At 51.2% G+C, this 24,677-nt stretch overlaps 1 protein-coding gene across 7 annotated transcripts in view; it reads left to right on the top strand.

Annotated features, from left to right (window-relative positions):
- LOC138522049 (antigen peptide transporter 1-like) overlaps nt 1-24,677 on the top strand; it is a 142,202-nt gene that overhangs the window by 26,582 nt on the left and 90,943 nt on the right. For all 7 annotated transcript variants that reach the window (XM_069635274.1, XM_069635280.1, XM_069635278.1 and 4 more), the window contains exons 3-5: nt 1,281-1,398; nt 8,975-9,105; nt 12,051-12,256. In XM_069635274.1, coding sequence (XP_069491375.1) covers nt 1,281-1,398; nt 8,975-9,105; nt 12,051-12,256 — 455 coding nt within the window. The remainder of the gene's footprint in view (nt 1-1,280; nt 1,399-8,974; nt 9,106-12,050; nt 12,257-24,677) is intronic.

Here is a 24,677-nt window from a genome sequence, read left to right as displayed (position 1 = left end):
TCCCATGGTCTTCCCCTGGGCCTCTCCTGCCATGGTCTTCCTACGGGGGCTCTTCTCCCATAGTCTTCCTCCGAGGGCTCTTCTCCAGTGTATTCTACACACGCGTGTTCCTGTTCTCTATCCTTGAGGATGTTCTTCACACGCCCTCTCTTCCGGATCATCTCCATTGGCCCCCAGTCCTGTGCATATGTCACTCTCAGCTTATTCTTGCAGTATTTACAGGCATACGCTACCTTGAACCACCCCATATCTCTCCTCTCTTATCTCTGCCTCTACCTCTGTTTCTCTCCTCTCAGCTTCTTGCAGTATTTACAGGCATATGCTCCCTTGCACCTCCCCACATCTCTCCTCTCTACTTTTCTCCTCTGGACTTCTTGCAGTATTTACAGGCATATGCTCCTTTGCACCCCCCCATATCTCTCCTCTCTTATCCCTACTTCTACTCCTGTTTCCTCCTCTCAGCTTCTTCTTGCAGTATTTACAGGCATATGTTGCCCCGCACCACCCCATATCTCTCCTCTTCCATCTCTACTTCTACTCCTGTTTCCCTCCTCTCAGCTTCTTGCAGTATTTGCAGGCATATGCTCCCTTGCCCCACCCCATATCTATCCTCTCCTCTCTTATCTCTGCCTCTACTGCTGTTTCTCTCCTCTCAGCTTCTTGCAGTATTTGCAGGCATATGCTCCCTTGCCCCACACCATATCTCTCCTCTCTACTTCTACTTTTCTCCTCTGGACTTCTTGCAGTATTTACAGGTATATGATACTCTGCACCACCCCATATCTCTCCCCTCTTATCTCTACTTCTACTCCTGTTTCCTCCTCTTAGCTTCTTCTTGCAGTATTTACAGACATACGCTACCTTGCCCCACACCATATCTCTCCTCTCTTATCCCTACTTCTACTCCTGCTTCTCTCCTCTTAGCTTCTTCTTGCAGCATTTACAGACATACGCTACCTTGCCCCACCCCATATCTCTCCTCTTATCTCTACTTCTACTCCTGTTTCTCTCCTCTCGGCTTCTCTGTCTTGTGACTGCCCCATAATCACCCCACTCTGCCTCTTTTGCTCTTAATTCCTCCTGGCGCCAGGTTTGTGAAATGCTTTACCTCGGCCCATACCTCTTTGGTGATCTTCCTCACTCATGGAAGCATCTTTGTAACTACCGCAGAAAGCATTCCTAATATTGCATGAATTGGTTTCAGACTGTGTAATAACTGTGTCCTCCTCCGGGTAAAAGTGCTCTATAAATTGAATAAAAACATTGTTCCTTGTTTGCAGGTGAAATGGTGCTGCCCTATTACACGGGTAGAATGACGGACTGGATCGGGAAGGAGGAGGAAGACCCTTCAGCCTTCGTTGGCGCCATTAAAGCCATGACTGTCATCACCATCTTTAGGTAACGTCTGTCCGTCTCTCTCCCATCATCACTGTCTCTCCCATCATCACCATCTTTAGGTAACGTCTGTCCGTCTCTCTCCCATCATCACTGTCTCTCCCATCAACACCATCATTGGGTAATGTGTGGCCGTCTCTCTCCCATCATCACCATCTTTAGGTAACGTCTCTCCGTCTCTCTCCCATCATCACCATCTTTAGGTAACGTCTGGCAGTCTCTCTCCCATCATCACCATCTTTAGGTAACATGTGGCCGTCTCTCTCCCATCATCACTGTCTCTCTCCCACCACCATCTTTAGGTACCGTCTGGCAGTCTCTCTCCCATCATCACCATCTTTAGGTAACATCTGGCCGTCTCTCTCCCATCATCACCATCTTCAGGTAACATCTGGCCGTCTCTCTCCCATCATCACCATATTTAGGTAACATCTCGCTGTCTCTCTCCCATCATCCCTGTCTCTCCCATCACCATATTTAGGTAACGTCTGTCCGTCTGTCTCCCATCATCACCATCTTTAGGTAACGTCTGGCAGTCTCTCTCCCATCATCACCATCTTTAGGTAACGTCTCTCCGTCTCTCTCCCATCATCACCATCTTTAGGTAACGTCTGGCAGTCTCTCTCCCATCATCACCATCTTTAGGTAACATGTGGCCGTCTCTCTCCCATCATCACTGTCTCTCTCCCACCACCATCTTTAGGTAACGTCTGGCAGTCTCTCTCCCATCATCACCATCTTTAGGTAACATCTGGCCGTCTCTCTCCCATCATCACCATCTTCAGGTAACATCTCGCTGTCTCTCTCCCATCATCCCTGTCTCTCCCCTCATCACCATCTTTAGGTAACATCTGGCCGTCTCTCTCCCATCATCACCATATTTAGGTAACATCTCGCTGTCTCTCTCCCATCATCCCTGTCTCTCCCATCATCACCATATTTAGGTAACGTCTGTCCGTCTGTCTCCCATCATCACCATCTTTCGGTAATGTCTGGCTGTCTCCCATCATCACTGTCTCTCCCATCAACACCATCATTAGGTAACGGCTGGCCGTCTCTCTCCCGTCATCACCATCATTAGGTAACGTCTGGCCGTCTCTCTCCCGTCATCACCATCTTTAGGTAACATATGGCTGTCTCTCTCCCATCATCACTGCCTCTCTCCATCATCACCATCTTTAGGTAACGTCTGGCCGTCTCTCTCCCATCATCACTGTCTCTCCCATCATCTCCAACTTTAGGTAACGTTTGGCCGTCTCTCTCCCATCATCACTGTCTCTCCCATCATCACCATCTTTAGGTAACATCTCTCCGTCTCTCTCCCATCATCACCATCTTTAGGTAACGTCTGGCCGTCTCTCTCCCATCATCACCATCTTTAGGTAACATCTCACCGTCTCTCTCCCATCATCACCATCTTTAGGTAACATCTCGCCGTCTCTCTCCTCACCATCTTTAGGTGACATATGGCCGTCTCTCTCCCATCATCACCATCTTTAGGTAACATCTCACCGTCCCTCTCCCATCATCACTGTCTCTCTCATCACCATCTTTAGGTAACGTCTGGCCGTCTCTCTCCCATCACCATCTTTAGGTAACGTCTGGCCGTCTCTCTCCCATCATCACCATCTTTAGGTAACATCTCGCCGTCTCTCTCCCATCATCACTGTCTCTCTCATCACCATCTCTCTCATCACCATCTTTAGGTAACGTCTGGCCGTCTCTCTCCCATCATCACCATCTTTAGGTAACATATCGCCGTCTCTCTCCCATCATCACTGTCTCTCTCATCACCATCTCTCTCATCACCATCTTTAGGTAACGTCTGGCCGTCTCTCTCCCATCACCATCTTTAGGTAACGTCTGGCCGTCTCTCTCCCATCATCACCATCTTTAGGTAACATCTCGCCGTCTCTCTCCCATCATCATTGTCTCTCTCATCACCATCTTTAGGTAACGTCTGGCCGTCTCTCTCCCATCACCATCTTTAGGTAACATCTCGCCCTCTCTCTCATCATCATCACTGTCTCTCTCATCACCATCTTTAGGTAACGTCTGGCCGTCTCTCTCCCATCACCATCTTTAGGTAACGTCTGGCCGTCTCTCTCCCATCATCACCATCTTTAGGTAACGTCTGGCCGTCTCTCTCCCATCATCACCATCTATAGGTAACATCTCGCCGTCTCTCTCCCATCATCACTGTCTCTCTCATCACCATCTTTAGGTAACATGTGGCCGTCTCTCTCCCATCATCACCATCATTAGGTAATGTGTGGCCGTCTCTCTCCCATCATCCCTGTCTCTCCCATCATCACCATCTTTAGGTAACATCTTGTCGTCTCTCTCCCATCATTAGGTAATGTGTGGCCGTCTCTCTCCCATCATCCCTGTCTCTCCCATCACCATCTTTAGGTAACGTCTGGCCGTCTCTCTCCCATCATCACTGTCTCTCTCCCATCATCACCATCTTTAGGTAACGTCTGGCTGTCTCTCTCCCATCATCACTGTCTCTCCCATCTCCACCTTTAGGTAATGTCTGGCCAGCTCTCTCACCCATCATCTCCCCCATTAAGTAACGTCTGGCCGTCTCTCTCCCATCATCTCCACCTTTAGGTAACGTCTGGCCGTCTCCCTCCCATCATCACTGTCTCTCTCATCACCGTCTTTAGGTAACGTCTGGCCGTCTCCCTCCCATCATCACTGTCTCTCTCATCACCATCTTTAGGTAACATCTGCCGTCTCTCTCCCATCATCACCATCTTTAGGTGACATATGGCTGTCTCCCTCCCATCATCACTGTCTCTCTCATCACCATCTTTAGGTAACATCTGCCGTCTCTCTCCCATCATCACCATCTTTAGGTAACGTCTGGCTGTCTCTCTCCCATCATCACTGTCTCTCCCATCATCTCCATCTTTAGGTAACGTCTGGCCAGCTCTCTCACCCATCATCTCTATCATTAGTTAACGTCTGGCCGTCTCCCTCCCATCATCACTGTCTCTCTCATCACCATCTCCACCTTTAGGTAATGTCTGGCCAGCTCTCTCACCCATCATCTCCACCATTAGGTAACATCTGGCCGTCTCTCTCCCATCATCACCATCTTTAGGTAACGTCTGGCCGTCTCTCTCCCATCATCACTGTCTCTCCCATCACCATCTTTAGGTAACATCTCGCCGTCTCACGCACCATAACACACCTTTTCATTGACTGTTGGTTCACCTTTTGGTGCCACCTTTGGCCAGTTTTCAGGGTCACCAAGAGATGTGATTGGCTCCCTAGTTCCCTTCACACCAGACCCTGCAGACGCCCCTGCTCCTTGCATGCCCTCATGTCCCAGAAGCCCGGAGTTAGGGAGACTTATTCTAGAATACTCGAGAAGGGGGGATTCCCTCGTATGCCTCTGAGATGGACCCACATTGTATTCTTGCATAGCGCCATGCAGAGTCAATTGATGACGCTACAGGAGGCGCTATACTTGGCATCAGTCGTGCTAAGGATGCCCTGGAGCAGGTCCACCAATCATCCAGCTATAAAAGGGATTTAAGAAAAGATTTGATTGGCCACGCTTAGGAGCATGCCAAGTGCACAAGTTGGGCATGGACGCAATATACGTCCAGTGTTAGGACCTGGAGTGTCCCAAGCTCTCAACTCTGATAGGTTGGCAGATGTAATCAAAATAGCTTTTGAGTATCTCAGAAAAGCACTGTATAAAAGCACGGTAACCACTTCCCTTTTATCCGTGATCACTCGATCTGCTGGCTGCAAGATGGATCTACCTTAAACATTGTGAATGTAACTCTTGAAGATCATGTGCAGAGAGCATGAGATCACCTCTGCCCCTCCCCCATTATTTGGGTTTTAAGGCTGTGGTGGCAGAAGGTGTCTCCCATGACACATTGGTGTCCACAGTAACTCTCTGTAGGAAGCTTGCAGCGTACCTTTCACCAAACTTCTCTGCATAAAGCTTGCAGCGTACCCTTCACAGTACATCTCTGTAGGAAGCTTGCAGCGTACCTTTCACCGTACATCTCTGTATGAAGCTTGCAGTGTACCTTTCACCAAACATCTCTGCATAAAGCTTGCAGCGTACCCTTCACAGTACATCTCTGTAGGAAGCTTGCAGCGTACCTTTCACCGTACATCTCTGTATGAAGCTTGCAGTGTACCTTTCACCAAACATCTCTGCATAAAGCTTGCAGTGTACCCTTCACAGTACAGCTCTGTATGAAGCTTGCAGTGTACCTTTCACCGAACATCTCTGCATGAAGCGTGCAGTGTACCTTTCACAGTACATCACTGTATGAAGCTTGCAGCGTACCTTTCACCGTACATCTCTGTAGGAAGCTTGCAGCGTACCCTTCACAGTACAGCTCTGTATGAAGCTTGCAGCACACCTTTCACAGTACATCTCTGTATGAAGCTTGCAGTGTACCTTTCACCAAACATCTCTGCATAAAGCTTGCAGCGTACCCTTCACAGTACATCTCTGTATGAAGCTTGCAGCGTACCTTTCACCGTACATCTCTGTATGAAGCTTGCAGCACACCTTTCACAGTACATCTCTGTATGAAGCTTGCAGCGTACCTTTCACCAAACATCTCTGCATAAAGCTTGCAGCGTACCCTTCACAGTACATCTCTGCATGAAGCGTACCTTTCCAGTACATCTCTGTAGGAAGCTTGCAGCGTACCTTTCACCAAACATCTCTGCATAAACCTTGCAGCGTACCCTTCACAGTACATCTCTGTATGAAGCTTGCAGTGTACCTTTCACCAAACATCTCTGCATAAAGCTTGCAGCGTACCCTTCACAGTACATCTCTGTATGAAGCTTGCAGTGTACCTTTCACTGAACATCTCTGCATAAAGCGTGCAGTGTAACTTTCACTGTACATCTCTGTATGAGGCTTGCAGCGTACCTTTTACAGTACATCTGTTTGAGGCTTGCAGCATACCTTTCACAGTACCTCTCTGTAGGAAGCTTGCAGCGTTCCTTTCACAGTACATCTCTGTAGGAAGCTTGCAGCGTTCCTTTCACAGTACATCTCTGTTGGAAGCTTGCAGCGTTCCTTTCACCGTACCTTTCTGTAGGAAGCTTGCAGCGTACCTTTCACCGTACCTCTATGTATGAAGCTTGCAGCGTACGTTTCACAATACCTCTCTGTATGAAGCTTGCAGCACACCTTTCACAGTACATCTCTGTATGAAGCTTGTAGCGTACATTTCACAGTACATCTCTGTATGAAGCTTGCAGCGTACCTTTCACAGTACATCTCTGTTGGAAGCTTGCAGCGTACCTTTCACAGTACATCTCTCTATGAAGCTTGTAGCGTACCTTTCACAGTACATCTCTGCATAAATCTTGCAGCGTACCTTTCACAGTACATCTCTGTATAAAGCTTGCAGCGTACATGTCACAGTAAATCTCTATATAAAGCTTACAGCCTACCTTTCACAGTACATCTATGTATAAAGCTTGCAGCGTTCCTTTCACAGTGCATCTGTTCATGAAGCTTGCAGCATACCTTTCGCAGTAACTCTCTGTATGAAGCTTGCCGCGTACCTTTCGCTGTAACTCTCTGCATGAAGCTTGCAGTGTAGTGCATCTGTTTATGAAGCTTGCAGCATATCTTTCGCAGTAACTCTCTGTATGAAGCTTGCTGCGTACCTTTCGCTGCAACTCTCTGCATGAAGCTTGCAGTGTACCTTTCGCAGTGCATCTGTTTATGAAGCTTGCAGCGTATCTTTCGCAGTAACTCTCTGTATGAAGCTTGCAGCACACCTTTCACAGTAACTCTCTGTATGAAGCTTGAAGCGTACATTTCGCTGCAACTCTCTGCATGAAGCTTGCAGTGTACCTTTCGCAATGCATCTGTTTATGAAGCTTGCAGCACACCTTTCACAGTAACTCTCTTTAGGAAGCTTGCAGCACACCTTTCACAGTAACTCTCTGTATGAAGCTTGCCGCGTACATTTCGCTGCAACTCTCTGCATGAAGCTTGCAGTGTACCTTTCGCAGTGCATCTGTTTATGAAGCTTGCAGCGTATCTTTCACAGTAACTCTCTGTATGAAGCTTGCTGCATACCTTTCGTAGTAACTCTGAATGAAGCTTGCAGTGTACCTTTCACAGTACATCTCTGAATGAAGCTTGCAGTGTACCTTTCGCAGTGCATCTGTTTATGAAGCTTGCAGCGTATCTTTCGCAGTAACTCTCTGTATGAAGCTTGCAGCACACCTTTCACAGTAACTCTCTGTATGAAGCTTGCCACGTACATTTCGCTGCAACTCTCTGCATGAAGCTTGCAGTGTACCTTTCACAATACATCTGTTTATGAAGCTTGCAGCACACCTTTCACAGTAACTCTCTGTAGGAAGCTTGCAGCACACCTTTCACAGTAACTCTCTGTATGAAGCTTGCCGCGTACATTTCGCTGCAACTCTCTGCATGAAGCTTGCAGTGTACCTTTCGCAGTGCATCTGTTTATGAAGCTTGCAGCATATCTTTCGCTGCAACTCTCTGCATGAAGCTTGCAGTGTACCTTTCGTAGTAACTCTGAATGAAGCTTGCAGTGTACCTTTCACAGTACATCTCTGAATGAAGCTTGCTGTGTACCTTTCGCAGTGCATCTGTTTATGAAGCTTGCAGCATATCTTTCGCAGTAACTCTCTGTATGAAGCTTGCAGTGTACCTTTCGCAGTGCATCTGTTTATGAAGCTTGCAGCATATCTTTCGCTGCAACTCTCTGCATGAAGCTTGCAGTGTACCTTTCGCAGTGCATCTGTTTATGAAGCTTGCAGCATATCTTTCGCAGTAACTCTCTGTATGAAGCTTGCTGCGTACATTTCGCTGCAAGTCTCTGCATGAAGCTTGCAGTGTACCTTTCGCAGTGCATCTGTTTATGAAGCTTGCAGCGTATCTTTCACAGTAACTCTCTGTATGAAGCTTGCAGTGTACCTTTCGCAGTGCATCTGTTTATGAAGCTTGCAGCATATCTTTCGCTGCAACTCTCTGCATGAAGCTTGCAGTGTACCTTTCGCAGTGCATCTGTTTATGAAGCTTGCAGCGTATCTTTCACAGTAACTCTCTGCATGAAGCTTGCAGTGTACCTTTCGAAGTAACTCTCTGTATGAAGCTTGCCACGTACCTTTCGCAGTAACTCTCTGTATGAAGCTTGCTGCATACCTTTCGCAGTAACTCTGTGAATGAAGCTTGCTGTGTACCTTTCACAGTAACTCTCTGTATGAAGCTTGCTGCGTACATTTCGCTGCAACTCTCTGAATGAAGCTTGCAGTGTACCTTTCACAGTACATCTCTGAATGAAGCTTGCTGCATACCTGTCACAGTACATCTGTTTATGAAGCTTGCAGCGTACCTTCGTGACAAGACATGGATATCTTGGCAGGCATGCTGTCTGTTTTCTTTGGCATGGCATGCACCAACATTCTTTTCAGTTCTGAAGCTGTATCCATCATGCCACTGTGCCAGCCTGGCCAGATTGGAAATCTTGCAGCCCAGCAGTCCTCTGTATATTGACGGTAATGGCCCTGTGTTCTATCTTCTGTCTGTCCCCCACAGTGCAATGACCGAGTTCCTCTGTGATAACCTGTACTACTGGACGATGGGCCTGGTCCATGTGAGGATACAGGGACAGGTCTTTAAAGCTGTGCTGGGGCAGGAGATTGCCTTCTTCGACACCTTGTCTACAGGTAAGCACAAATCCCCTGCCCAACTCTACTTCTAACCGCTCAGAACCCAGAATTCGAGGAGAGACCAGAATACACTGTAAGGAATCGGGAGCAGGACTCAGACACAAGGGCATTGTGTTGATTGCTATAAACCTTTATTAAAGTTAAGAGGTTTGGAGAAAGGCCTATCCTGCCCCCTCACTATGTGGGTGTTCCCTGCCTCAACGAAACTAAAGCATGTCCATGTCGGAATGTCCAAAAGCAAAAGAGTTCTCTGTCCTGGATCCGAAATCCTAACCTGACCCTTACATTCTAAACCTATAATAACGGGAAAAGGTATATAGTATCTTAAGTGGCCAATTGTGTTTCTTTCCACAGTTCCAACACAAAGTTCAAAACAGATGCCCAAAGAAACAATCCAAGTTCCACAAACCTCAGGTGGGGGCTCCACAATCCTCAGGGGGGGCGTCCATTCCCCCCAGTTTCTCAGCTTATTTATAGTTCACAAACAGAAGTTATTGTGAGAAACCAGGGGGTGTCTCACAGTCTAGTTCCCGAGGATCTCTTAGTCAGGTGGCCAGGGCACGGCCATCACCTTTGGATCCAGACCCTGGGGTTGGACTAGTGCAGGAGGATCGCTTGACTGGGGGGTCTTCGGGGAGTGGGGGGGGAGCACCCACTGGCGAAACGCGGTATCCGCCTTTCCCAACCCCCTATCCCATCCTTTTTAATAGGAAATACCAACTTCCCAACCCTCATCCCCTTTCCTAAACAAATACTGAGCCGAGGAAGAGGAGGTCTGAGGCTAAGAAGATTACCACCCATGCAGAACATTCATCATGTTCCACTGATGAGATCAGGCAGGGTCAGGCAATTAACTGCAATTAGAAACACCAGGTTCCTATTACCTCTCCCCACGTGGTTAAAATGGGCTATTACCAATCAGCTGAGCCCAACAGCTAGAGCGAGCTCCTTGGTTTCTACAAGTGATCTCCCCTTACTCAGACCCTCCTCCTCGTCGCAGTACAATTTAGCATTTTCTCGTGAGAGTGTTCCCGAGCTTCATTATTATTCTTCCCGGGATGTTCAAATGCCTCATTAAAAATAAGCCATAAGGGCTTGGGGTTTCCAGGAGGGGTCACTGGGTGTAAAGGGAGTGGGGGAATACCATGCCTTATCTGGCGATGCCTCTCCTGTGAAGCAGGGATCCTATCCCTCCATGTGGTCGGCCCTTAAGTAGCCCCCTCCCCCCTGCCCCCAGGTCAGAGTCGGGCAGTTTCCGCCTTTCCTTGGACACATGGGGGGAGACTTTCCCTGGGGAAGCAGCAATGACATTGTCAGATTCATCACAACACCTTAACTCCAGAAGAAGCTGAGATGCACTCCAACCCATGAATTGGAAATTACAAGTCGCAAAGCTATAAACTCCCCAGTCCAAGGCCTCAATATCACGTATCTTGAGTCCTAGACTCGCAATTCAGTGTTCGGAAATCTACAAGTGATTGTTCTTAAAATCCCTGTTTCTGGATCTTGAATATCCCATGTACAGCTCCTAAAACACGTCAATTGTGGGTTGAGAACTCCATAACCTGGATTCTAAATAACCTAGTTCTGGGTCGAAAATATCCTTTTGTCATTGGTTTTAATACAATCAGAATGGCCACAGATGAGGGCTATACTGGGCAATAAAGGCACAGGGAATGAGTTAAAGGACCAAGCAAAGAGGTGCACCGATCCTACCATATGGATTGGAATGCAGTTCATTATCTCCAGTTATTGCCTGCATCCTGAATCATATGATTGGCCCAGGCACTCTTCCTTGATACTAGTATACAGACATCTGCTGGGTCTTAAATTCCCACAGACTTAGGATCTTTACATTCTCACATCTTTCATACTTAATTAACTAAGTCCTCAGTCTTAATTTCCTCATATCCTCTGTCAAGAAATCCCAACATTATAAGTGTTCAAATCCATGGGTCCTTTGTCCTATCCTCCCTCAGAGTCCTCAATCCTGAAACTCTCCAAAATTATTTGATTTTCACCGCCCCATCCTCCAACATTGTGTATCTTTAAAACTCCAAGTACTCTGCCACAGAAATCCCCGGTTCCGGGACTTAGCCATCCCCATGAGATGGCCCTTAGAATCCTGTGTGGGAAGGGGCATACAAATCTCCCTTTGCTGGGACTGGGGAATCCCAGTGGGAGGAGACTTTAAAATCCCATACGTTGCTAGTCATAGCCGGGGGCTGGGATTGAGGGTGAGATGGGGGCTGCTCGTCATACGGCCAAGGGCTGGGATTGAGGGTGAGGTGTGAGTCTGGTCTTGGTACTGCTCCACATTTCTGTACTGCTCCATATGGTGCTCGTCATACGGCCAGGGGCTGGGATTGAGGGTGAGATGTGAGTCTGGTCTCTGCACTGCTCCATATGCTGCTTATCATACGGCTAAGGGCTGGGATTGAGGGTGAGATGTAAGTCTGGTCTCTGTACTGCTCCATATGCCACTCGTCGTATAGTTAGGGGCTGGGATTGAGGGTGAGATGTTAGTCTGGTCTCTGTAGTGCTCCATATGCCGCTCGTCATATAGTTAGGGGCTGGGATTGAGGGTGAGATGTGAGTCTTGTCTCTGTACTGCTCCACATTTCTGTACTGCTCCATATGGTGCTCGTCATACGGCCAAGGGCTGGGCTGGAGGGTGAGATGTGAGTCTGGTCTCTGTACTGCTCCATATGGTGCTCGTCATACGGCTAAGGGCAGGGGTTGAGGGTGAGATGTGAGTCTGGTCTCTTTACTGCTCTATCCTTCGCTCTCCACGAGGGCATGACCACCTCTAGTAGCTGGAAGGAATGTCCCTTCCTCGGGCCCATTGATGTGTTGCCCTCTCTCTACAGTGATCACCTCTAAGCAAGCCTCCCGCTGGCAATTACGAAATGATAACCGCCCTGTCGTTCCTTTGTTCGCAGGAGAAATCACTTCACGGATCACGACTGACACGAATACGATGAGCGAGTCTCTGAGCCAGAACCTGAGCCTGCTGATGTGGTACTTTATGAGGGTGACCTCCCTCTACGTGTTCATGCTCTGGATGTCATGGAAACTGGCTCTCTTCACGCTTGTTGGGCTGCCAATCATTATGGTCATCCCTAAACTCTCTGGAACCTTCCAACAGGTTAGAGCAGATTCCCTTGGCATTTGGAAAAGGCTGGCGATGCATTCCCAGGGAAGGGCATTAGAAATCGCAGAGTTCTGGGCAGTCTGGTAACAGTTGGCAAAGACAATCAATGGGCATGGTACCCGAGACCATCGCTCAGGTGTGAGATAAGATGGGCATGGCATATAAGACATGGTCAAGCTGGGAGGTAGGTTTGGTGTGAGGTGAGATGGGCATGGCATATAAGACATGGTCAAGCTGGGAGGTAGGTTTGGTGTGAGATGGAATGGGCATGGCACCCGAGACCGTCGTTCATGTGTGAGATGAGATGGGCATGGCATATAAGACATGTACAGGCTGGGACGTAGGTTTTGCCTGAGATGGAAGGGGCAAGGTGCATGGGACAGTCGTTCAGGTGTGAGATGAGATGGGCATGGCATATAAGACATGTACAAGCTGGGAGGTAGGTTTGGTGGGGATGGAAGGGGCACGGTGCATGGGACAGTCGGTCAGGTGTGAGATGAGATGGGCATGGCATATAAGACATGTACAAGCTGGGAGGTAGGTTTGGTGGGGATGGAAGGGGCACGGTGCATGGGACAGTCGGTCAGGTGTGAGATGAGATGGGCATGGCATATAAGACATGTACTGGCTGGGAGGTAGGTCTGGTGTGAGATGAGATGGGCACAGTGCATGGGACAGATTTGAGCTGGGATATCAATGCAATGTGAGATGAAAGGGGCCTGGTACCAGAGACATGTTTATGGTGGGGATGGTCGATCGGGGATGAGATGGAATGAACATGGTATGCCAGAGCTGCTTGAGCTAGGATGTTGATCTGGTGCGAGATGGAATTGGTATGGTACATGAGGCATGTTTGTGCACGGAAGTGGGTCGGGTGTTAGTTGGAATGGACATGGTACATTAAACATGTATGTGCTGGGAGGTTGATCATGTGACGTGAAAGCGGTGAGATCAATCGGGTTGAGATGGAATGGGCATGGCATATGAGACATGTTCACTGTTACCCTTTGGGGACAGGAGTTGAGGCTTTGATCTTTCGTGAGAAGATGGATCATGGGAGAGCATTGTTATCTAAGGTAGACCCATGGGTCACAGGGCCTTCCATTGGAGGGGTGTCGTCAATGGTAGACCCATGGATCACAGGGCCTTCCAGAGGAGGGGCGTCCTCAATGGTAGACCCATGGATCACAGGACCTTCCAGAGGAGGGGCGTCCTCAATGGTAGACCCATGGGTCACAGGGCCTACCATTGGAGGGGCGTCCTCAATGGTAGAACCATGGGTCGCAGGGCCTTCCAGAGGAGGGGCGTCCTCAATGGTAGACCCATGGGTCACAGGGCCTTCCAGTCAAGGGTTTCGTCAATGGTAGACCCATGGGTCACAGGGCCTTCCATTGGAGGGGTGTTGTCAATGGTAGACCCATGGGTCACAGGGCCTTCCAGAGGAGGGGCGTCCTCAATGGTAGACCCATGGGTCACAGGGCCTTCCAGTCAAGGGTTTCGTCAATGGTAGACCCATGGGTCACTGGGCCTTCCATTGGAGGGGTGTCATTAATGGTAGACCCATGGGTCAGAGGGCCTTCCATTGGATGGGTGTCGTCAATGGTAGACCCATGGGTCACTGGGCCTTCCATTGGAGGGGTGTCGTCAATGGTAGACCCATGGGTCACTGGGCCTACCATTGAAGGGGTGTTGCCAATGGTAGACCCATGGGTTACTGGGCCTACCATTGGAGGGGTGTCGTCAATGGTAGACCCATGGGTCACAGGGCCTTCCAGTCAAGGGTTTCGTCAATGGTAGACCCATGGGTCACAGGGCCTTCCATTGGAGGGGTGTCGTCAATGGTAGACCCATGGGTCACTGGGCCTACCATTGGAGGGGTGTCTGTCGTCAATGGTAGACCCATGGGTCACTGGGCCTACCATTGGAGGGGTGTCGTCAATGGTAGACCCATGGGTCACAGGGCCTTCCAGTCAAGGATTTCGTCAATGGTAGACCCATGGGTCACAGGGCCTTCCAGTCAAGGATTTCGTCAATGGTAGAACCATGGGTCACAGGGACTTCAGTGGAGGGGTGTCGTTGATTGTAGAACAGTGTGAGGGGTCAGAAATGTGAGACGGGCACAAAGGTACAGTTTTCTCAAAGTTCGCCATTTATTAAATTAAAAAGGGTTGGGATAAATGCCTGTCTTTCCCTATCCTAGCGAGGATGTCTCTACCTTGCAAACTAAGCTAAAGAAAGAAGACCTAGGGCGTGTGTGTGTGCTGAGCCAATGAGGGCCAGTGTTTTGTCCGGCCCGGAAGACAACAAAGACTTTCCTAATGGAGGGCAGCCGCGGGCAAAAGAGCATGGCGGGCCACAACTGGCCCGCGGGTCGTATATTGTGCACCCATGACCTAGGGCCTCATTATGACCCTGCCGGTCCGGGAGGATAGCTCAGCGGCAACGTTCTCGCCTTTGAACCAAGGCGACACGGAGCAACACAGGTTCGATCCCCGGGTCTGCGCTCAGAAACCTCTGGGTATTAAGCGCGTTATAAATAACCTATCATATCATATCATAGTGCCCTGCTCACCCTTCCACACCCAGGGTTATAGATTCCTGCTCTCTAGTTCACACCCAGAGATAATGCACCCTGGTCCCTCTCCCAGCGGTATAATGCCCTGCTCACTCTTCCACACCCAGGGATATAGATCCCTCTCTCTAGTCCACATCCAGAGATAATGCACCCTGGTCCCTCTCCCTCCCAGGGGTATAGTGCCCTGCTCACCCTTCCACACCCAGGGATATAGACCCCTGCTCTCTAGTCCACACCCAGAGATAATGCACCCTGGTCCCTCTCCCTCCCAGGGGTATAGTGCCCTGCTCACCCTTCCTAAACCAGGGATATAGATCCCTGCTCTCTAGTCCACATCCAGAGATAATGCACCCTGGTCCCTCTCCCTCCCAGGGGTATAGTGCCCTGCTCACCCTTCCACACCCAGGGATATAGATCCCTGCTCTCTAGTCCACACCCAGAGATTATACACCCTGGTCACTCTCCCAGCAGTATAGGGCCCTGCTCACCCCTTCCCAACCCCGGGATATCTATTCCTGCTCTCTACTCCACACCCAGGGTTATAGATCCCTGCTCTCTAGTTCACACCCAGAGATAATGCACCCTGGTCCCTCTCCCAGCGGTATAGTGCCCTGCTCACCCTTCCACACCCAGGGATATAGATCCCTGCTCTCTAGTCCACACCCAGAGATAATGCACCCTGGTCCCTCTCCCTCCCACGGGTATAGTGCCCTGCTCACCCTTCCTAACCCAGGGATATAGATCCCTGCTCTCTAGTCCACATCCAGAGATAATGCACCCTGGTCCCTCTCCCTCCCAGGGGTATAGTGCCCTGCTCACCCTTCCACACCCAGGGATATAGACCCCTGCTCTCTAGTCCACACCCGGGGATATAGACCCCTGCTCTCTAGTCCACACCCAGGGATATAGACCCCTGCTCTCTAGTCCACATCCAGAGATAATGCACCCTGGTCCCTCTCCCTCCCAGGGGTATAGTGCCCTGCTCAACCTTCCACACCCAGGGATATAGACCCCTGCTCTCTAGTCCACACCCAGAGATAATGCACCCTGGTCCCTCTCCCTCCCAGGGGTATAGTGCCCTGCTCACCCTTCCTAACCCAGGGATATAGATCCCTGCTCTCTAGTCCACATCCAGAGATAATGCACCCTGATTCCTCTCCCTCCCAGGGGTATAGTGCCCTGCTCACGCTTCCACACCCAGGGATATAGACCCCTGCTCTCTAGTCCACACCCAGAGAAAATGCACCCTGGTCCCTCTCCCTCCCAGGGGTATAGTGCCCTGCTCACCCTTCCTAACCCAGGGATATAGATCCCTGCTCTCTAGTCCACATCCAGAGATAATGCACCCTGGTCCCTCTCCCTCCCAGGGGTATAGTGCCCTGCTCACCCTTCCACACCCAGGGATATAGACCCCTGCTCTCTAGTCCACACCCGGGGATATAGACCCCTGCTCTCTAGTCCACACCCAGGGATATAGACCCCTGCTCTCTAGTCCACATCCAGAGATAATGCACCCTGGTCCCTCTCCCTCCCAGGGGTATAGTGCCCTGCTCACCCTTCCACACCCAGGGATATAGATCCCTGCTCTCTAGTCCACACCCAGAGATTATACACCCTGGTCACTCTCCCAGCGGTATAGTGCCCTGCTCACCCTTCCACACCCAGGGATATAGATCCCTGCTCTCTAGTCCACATCCAGAGATAATGCACCCTGGTCCCTCTCCCTCCCAGGGGTATAGTGCCCTGCTCACCCTTCCACACCCAGGGATATAGACCCCTGCTCTCTAGTCCACACCCAGAGATAATGCACCCTGGTCCCTCTCAATCCCAGGGGTATAGTGCCCTGCTCACCCTTCCTAACCCAGGGATATAGATCCCTGCTCTCTAGTCCACATCCAGAGATAATGCACCCTGGTCCCTCTCCCTCCCAGGGGTATAGTGCCCTGCTCACCCTTCCACACCCAGGGATATAGACCCCTGCTCTCTAGTCCACACCCGGGGATATAGACCCCTGCTCTCTAGTCCACATCCAGAGATAATGCACCCTGGTCCCTCTCCCTCCCAGGGGTATAGCGCCCCGCTCACCCTTCCTCACCCAGGGATATAGACCCCTGCTCTCTAGTCCACACCCAGAGATAATGCACCCTGGTCCCTCTCCCTCCCAGGGGTATAGTGCCCTGCTCACCCTTCCTAACCCAGGGATATAGATCCCTGCTCTCTAGTCCACATCCAGAGATAAGGCACCCTGATCCCTCTCCCTCCCAGGGGTATAGTGCCCTGCTCACGCTTCCACACCCAGGGATATAGACCCCTGCTCTCTAGTCCACACCCAGAGATAATGCACCCTGGTCCCTCTCCCTCCCAGGGGTATAGTGCCCTGCTCACCCTTCCTAACCCAGGGATATAGATCCCTGCTCTCTAGTCCACATCCAGAGATAATGCACCCTGGTCCCTCTCCCTCCCAGGGGTATAGTGCCCTGCTCACCCTTCCACACCCAGGGATATAGACCCCTGCTCTCTAGTCCACACCCGGGGATATAGACCCCTGCTCTCTAGTCCACACCCGGGGATATAGACCCCTGCTCTCTAGTCCACATCCAGAGATAATGCACCCTGGTCCCTCTCCCTCCCAGGGGTATAGTGCCCTGCTCACCCTTCCTAACCCAGGGATATAGATCCCTGCTCTCTAGTCCACATCCAGAGATAATGCACCCTGGTCCCTCTCCCTCCCAGGGGTATAGTGCCCTGCTCACCCTTCCACACCCAGGGATATAGACCCCTGCTCTCTAGTCCACACCCGGGGATATAGACCCCTGCTCTCTAGTCCACACCCAGGGATATAGACCCCTGCTCTCTAGTCCACATCCAGAGATAATGCACCCTGGTCCCTCTCCCTCCCAGGGGTATAGTGCCCTGCTCACCCTTCCACACCCAGGGATATAGATCCCTGCTCTCTAGTCCACACCCAGAGATTATACACCCTGGTCACTCTCCCAGCAGTATAGGGCCCTGCTCACCCCTTCCCAACCCCGGGATATCTATTCCTGCTCTCTACTCCACACCCAGGGTTATAGATCCCTGCTCTCTAGTTCACACCCAGAGATAATGCACCCTGGTCCCACTCCCAGCGGTATAGTGCCCTGCTCACCCTTCCACACCCACGGATATAGATCCCTGCTCTCTAGTCCACATCCAGAGATAATGCACCCTGGTCCCTCTCCCTCCCAGGGGTATAGTGCCCTGCTCACCCTTCCACACCCAGGGATATAGACCCCTGCTCTCTAGTCCACACCCAGAGATAATGCACCCTGGTCCCTCTCCCTCCCAGGGGTATAGTGCCCTGCTCACCCTTCCTAACCCAGGGATATAGATCCCTGCTCTCTAGTCCACATCCAGAGATAATGCACCCTGGTCCCTCTCCCTCCCAGGGGTATAGTGCCCTGCTCACCCTTCCACACCCAGGGATATAGACCCCTGCTCTCTAGTCCACACCCGGGGATATAGACCCCTGCTCTCTAGTCCACATCCAGAGATAATGCACCCTGGTCCCTCTCCCTCCCAGGGGTATAGCGCCCCGCTCACCCTTCCACACCCAGGGATATAGACCCCTGCTCTCTAGTCCACACCCAGAGATAATGCACCCTGGTCCCTCTCCCTCCCAGGGGGTATAGTGCCCTGCTCACCCTTCCTAACCCAGGGATATAGATCCCTGCTCTCTAGTCCACATCCAGAGATAAGGCACCCTGGTCCCTCTCCCTCCCAGGGGTATAGTGCCCTGCTCACGCTTCCACACCCAGGGATATAGACCCCTGCTCTCTAGTCCACACCCAGAGATAATGCACCCTGGTCCCTCTCCCTCCCAGGGGTATAGTGCCCTGCTCACCCTTCCTAACCCAGGGATATAGATCCCTGCTCTCTAGTCCACATCCAGAGATAATGCACCCTGGTCCCTCTCCCTCCCAGGGGTATAGTGCCCTGCTCACCCTTCCACACCCAGGGATATAGACCCCTGCTCTCTACTCCACACCCGGGGATATAGACCCCTGCTCTCTAGTCCACACCCAGGGATATAGACCCCTGCTCTCTAGTCCACATCCAGAGATAATTCACCCTGGTCCCTCTCCCTCCCAGGGGTATAGTGTCCTGCTCACCCTTCCACACCCAGGGATATAGATCCCTGCTCTCTAGTCCACACCCAGAGATTATACACCCTGGTCACTCTCCCAGCAGTATAGGGCCCTGCTCACCCCTTCCCAACCCCGGGATATCTATTCCTGCTCTCTACTCCACACCCAGGGTTATAGAATTCTGCTCTCTAGTTCACATCCAGAGATAATGCACCCTGGTCCCTCTCCCAGCGGTATAGTGCCCTGCTCACCCTTCCACACCCAGGGATATAGATCCCTGCTCTCTAGTCCACATCCAGAGATAATGCACCCTGGTCCCTCTCCCTCCCAGGGGTATAGTGCCCTGCTCACCCTTCCACACCCAGGGATATAGACCCCTGCTCTCTAGTCCACATCCAGAGATAATGCACCCTGGTCCCTCTCCCTCCCAGGGGTATAGCGCCCCGCTCACCCTTCCACACCCAGGGATATAGACCCCTGCTCTCTAGTCCACACCCAGAGATAATGCACCCTGGTCCCTCTCCCTCCCAGGGGTATAGTGCCCTGCTCACCCTTCCTAACCCAGGGATATAGATCCCTGCTCTCTAGTCCACATCCAGAGATAAGGCACCCTGATCCCTCTCCCTCCCAGGGGTATAGTGCCCTGCTCACGCATCCACACCCAGGGATATAGACCCCTGCTCTCTAGTCCACACCCAGAGATAATGCACCCTGGTCCCTCTCCCTCCCAGGGGTATAGTGCCCTGCTCACCCTTCCTAACCCAGGGATATAGATCCCTGCTCTCTAGTCCACATCCAGAGATAATGCACCCTGGTCCCTCTCCCTCCCAGGGGTATAGTGCCCTGCTCACCCTTCCACACCCAGGGATATAGACCCCTGCTCTCTAGTCCACACCCGGGGATATAGACCCCTGCTCTCTAGTCCACACCCAGGGATATAGACCCCTGCTCTCTAGTCCACATCCAGAGATAATGCACCCTGGTCCCTCTCCCTCCCAGGGGTATAGTGTCCTGCTCACCCTTCCACACCCAGGGATATAGATCCCTGCTCTCTAGTCCACACCCAGAGATTATACACCCTGGTCACTCTCACAGCAGTATAGGGCCCTGCTCACCCCTTCCCAACCCCGGGATATCTATTCCTGCTCTCTACTCCACACCCAGGGTTATAGAATTCTGCTCTCTAGTTCACATCCAGAGATAATGCACCCTGGTCCCTCTCCCAGCGGTATAGTGCCCTGCTCACCCTTCCACACCCAGGGATATAGATCCCTGCTCTCTAGTCCACATCCAGAGATAATGCACCCTGGTCCCTCTCCCTCCCAGGGGTATAGTGCCCTGCTCACCCTTCCACACCCAGGGATATAGACCCCTGCTCTCTAGTCCACATCCAGAGATAATGCACCCTGGTCCCTCTCCCTCCCAGGGGTATAGTGCCCGCTCACCCTTCCACACCCGGGGATATAGACCCCTGCTCTCTAGTCCACACCCGGGGATATAGACCCCCTGCTCTCTAGTCCACACCCAGGGATATAGACCCCTGCTCTCTAGTCCACATCCAGAGATAATGCACCCTGGTCCCTCTCCCTCCCAGGGGTATAGTGCCCTGCTCACCCTTCCACACCCAGGGATATAGATCCATGCTCTCTAGTCCACGCCCAGAGATAATGCGCCCTGGTCCCTCTCCCTCCCAGGGGTATAGTGCCCTGCTCACCCTTCCACACCCAGGGATATAGACCCCTGCTCTCTAGTCCACATCCAGAGATAATGCACCCTGGTCCCTCTCCCTCCCAGGGGTATAGTGCCCTGCTCACCCTTCCACACCCAGGGATATAGATCCCTGCTCTCTAGTCCACATCCAGAGATTATACACCCTGGTCACTCTCCCAGCAGTATAGGGCCCTGCTCACCCCTTCCCAACCCCGGGATATCTATTCCTGCTCTCTACTCCACACCCAGGGTTATAGATCCCTGCTCTCTAGTCCACACCCAGAGATTATACACCCTGGTCCCTCTACCAGTGGTATAGGGTCCTGCTCACCCTTCCACACCCAGGGATATAGATCCCTGCTCTCTAGTCCACACCCAGAGATTATACACCCTGGTCCCTCTACCAGTGGTATAGGGTCCTGCTCACCCTTCCACACTCGGGGATATAGACCCCTGCTCTCTAGTCCACATCCAGAGATAATGCACCCTGGTCCCTCTCCCTCCCAGGGGTATAGTGCCCTGCTCACCCTTCCACACCCAGGGATATAGACCCCTGCTCTCTAGTCCACATCCAGAGATAATGCACCCTGGTCCCTCTCCCAGGGGTAGTGTCCTGCTCACCCTTCTAAATCCAGGGATATAGATCCCTGCTCTCTAGTCCACACCCAGAGATAATGCACCCTGGTCCCTCTCCCAGGGGTATAGTGCCCTGCTCACCCTTCCACACCCAGGGCTATAGATCCCTGCTCTCTAGTCCACATCCAGAGATAATGCACCCTGGTCCCTCTCCCTCCCAGGGGTATAGTGCCCTGCTCACCCTTCCACACCCAGGGTATAGATCCCTGCTCTCTAGTCCACATCCCGAGATAATGCACCCTGGTCCCTCTCCCAGCGATATAGTGCCCTGCTCACCCTTCCACACCCAGGGATATAGTGCCCTGCTCACTAGTCCACACCCAGGGGTATAGTGCCCTGCTCACCCTTCCACACCCAGGGATATAGATCCCTGCTCTCTAGTCCACATTCAGAGATAATACACCCTGGTCCCTCTCCCTCCCAGGGGTATAGTGCCCTGCCCACCCTTCCACACCCAGGGATATAGATCCCTGCTCTCTAGTCCACACCCAGAGATAATGCACCCTGGTCCCTCTCCCAGGGGTATAGTGCCCTGCTCCCCCTTCCACACCCAGGGATATAGATCCCTGCTCTCTAGTCCACATCCAGAGATAATGCACCCTGGTCCCTCTCCCAGCGATATAGTGCCCTGCTCACCCTTCCACACCCAGGGATATAGTGCCCTGCTCACTAGTCCACACCCAGGGGTATAGTGCCCTGCTCACCCTTCCACACCCAGGGATATAGATCCCTGCTCTCTAGTCCACATCCAGAGATAATGCACCCTGGTCCCTCTCCCTCCAAGGGGTATAGTGCCCTGCTCACCCTTCCACACCCAGGGATATAGACCCCTGCTCTCTAGTCCACACCCAGAGATAATGCACCCTGGTCCCTCTCCCTCCCAAGGGTATAGTTCCCTGCTCACCCTTCCACACCCAGGGATATAGACCCCTGCTCTCTAGTCCACACCCAGAGATAATGCACCCTGGTCCCTCTCCCTCCCAAGGGTATAGTGCCCTGCTCACCCTTCCACACCCAGGGATATAGAGCCCTACTCTCTAGTCCACACCCAGAGATAATGCACCCTGGTCCCTCTCCCTCCCAGGGGTATAGTGTCCTGCTCACCCTTCCACACCCAGGGATACAGACCCCTGCTCTCTAGTCCACACCCAGGGATACAGACCCCTGCTCTCTAGTCCACATCCAGAGATAATGCACCCTGGTCCCTCTCCCAGTGGTATAGTGCCCTGCTCACCCTTCCAAAACCAGGGAAATGGTGCCCTGCTCACCCTTCCAACCCAGGTGAGAGAAACCAGAGGGTGTCTCACTGTCTAGTCCCAGAGGATCTCTTACTCCGTTGGCCAGGGCACAGCCATCGCCATTGGATCCTGAGCCTGGGGGTGGTCCCCTGCGGGAGGATCACCTGGGTGAGGGGTCCTTGGGAGTGGGGTTGGGACACTGAATGGTGATACGTGATATACCCACCTTAACACCTCTATACCATCCTACTCTTTAGGATATTCCGAGTTTTCATCTACCCCCCTAACCCATGGTTATTTAAATGCTCATGCAAGCTATTTAGCTGTGTCTGACAGTGATCTAATAACCAGTCCTGTCGCACCAGGAAACACAGTTGTGTGTTGTTTTTGTTGGTTGCTCTATTTTAGGAAAAACTCTTCATGTTGTAAAATAAGCATCAATGCAGGCTGGGGTATTCAAACATTTGGTTAAGTGAGGGACAGTTTCTCTCCTATCCTATCCCTATTAGATTGGCCGTTGTACCATACACTGCTTAGGGATAGGCACCCTTGCGTAGGGACAGGGTGTTCTTCCAACAGGGTTAGATAGTTACATGCTGTTGTCTTCCCCACCTGCATGTATCCAATCCTATGGACTTTCCCCACATGGATAAAAGGTGGAGCACGGGAAAACACTCTGAGCGAGGCACATCACACGAAGGAGCTGTTCTTCCAGGTCAGCAGCAAAGCAGGTGGAGACAGACAGCAGACCGAGAGCCAGGAACAAGAAGTGTGGAGCCCTTGGGCGTCTCGGCAGGTGATCGTTACCTCCCAGGAAACTGGAAAACTGCATATGCAAACCCGACGACAGAGAATATTGAATCCAGCATTGTGTGTAAAAGATACACGCTGCACTCCCGGATTAATGGCTGAGTGGGGGAGGTGAAGCAGCCGCCATTGTATCATCTTTGGCTCCCAAACCAAAGACGCAAACTCAGAAATCAACACAGCTGCTGAGTTAGAGAAAGCCGTGCAAAACCAGCCTGTATTGAAGCTAAGATTGCAAACGGCAACAGTTTATCATGAGAATGAAGGAGGCACGTTTACTGGAAAGACACAAGTGAAGGCAAGATATGATTAAACCATCAAAAGCATTGATGAACTGTCAAGCATGCAAGTAACGAGTGATACCAAATAACAGAGTGGTCCGGCATAGTGAAAGTGCCCAAACGAAGGTCTCTGTTTAACATATACTGTAATGAGATGGAAAGTGAAAGTAGGAAATAACCTCGTCAAGTAATTAACTTTGAAATCCTGAATGGTTGAAGGGAAGAATAAACTGCAATCGAAGTGATCCTGCGGAGGTTTTTGTAAAACCCCTCGCATATTTGAAAGTATGACCAGAAGGTCCGAGGCTGGCAGAGGGAGGCCTGTAACGAACGATGATAAAATTGCAAGTGGATGGTCTGAGCCCGGCCGAGGGAGAACTATTGTGAATTGTGAACCCTGAGAAATCCTGAAGAAATGTGACTGTATTGAATTTAGAAGGAGCTTTTCTTTTGTGTTAAAGAAGTCCAAGACATCCTGCGAATAAGAGACTTGGTGCGAACAAGAGGCTTTTTCATGGAAGGTCCTGGTCTGTCTCCTGAGCTGCATCCTCGTGCCAAAACAGCCACAGTGTGTTCTAAAGACCCGAGGCTGCCACTGTGTCCCGTGCTAAAACACGTGTTGAAGGGAATTTGGTTGCTCAGCCACCCCAACATATTATTTTGAACACTGTTTTTCTTTACATATACCTTTTCCCATGCACCCATTTACTGTAGTAGCAGAAGGGCAGGCAATAGGTTTATTTAGTATAGGCCATTTTGTTTTGACTGACGTGACTGGGACTGTTTTATTTTTATTTGATGGTAGAGCGTGCTCCAATGTTTAGCTATAGAGCCAGACAGGAGTTTTTACAACCCCTGTTGTTCAATAAACACCCTTGAACAGTGCATATCTTGTGTCTGTCTTGTGAGAAACTCATGGTGACAACAAGACAGACGCAAGCAATCACAGTTCATAGGTGTTTATTGAACAATGAATGCTGTATGCAGGTTGGAAAAATGCCTAATCTAAACCTATATCTAAGATGGGAGCAAGCATCGACC

The sequence above is a fragment of the Ambystoma mexicanum genome, chromosome 13 (genome assembly GCF_040938575.1).
Source record: "Ambystoma mexicanum isolate Mex_15411 chromosome 13, UKY_AmexF1_1, whole genome shotgun sequence".
Classification (NCBI taxonomy): Eukaryota; Metazoa; Chordata; class Amphibia; order Caudata; family Ambystomatidae; genus Ambystoma; species Ambystoma mexicanum.
The sequence above is the reverse complement of the archived record's forward strand: the minus strand, read 5'-3'. Positions and strand labels throughout refer to the sequence as shown.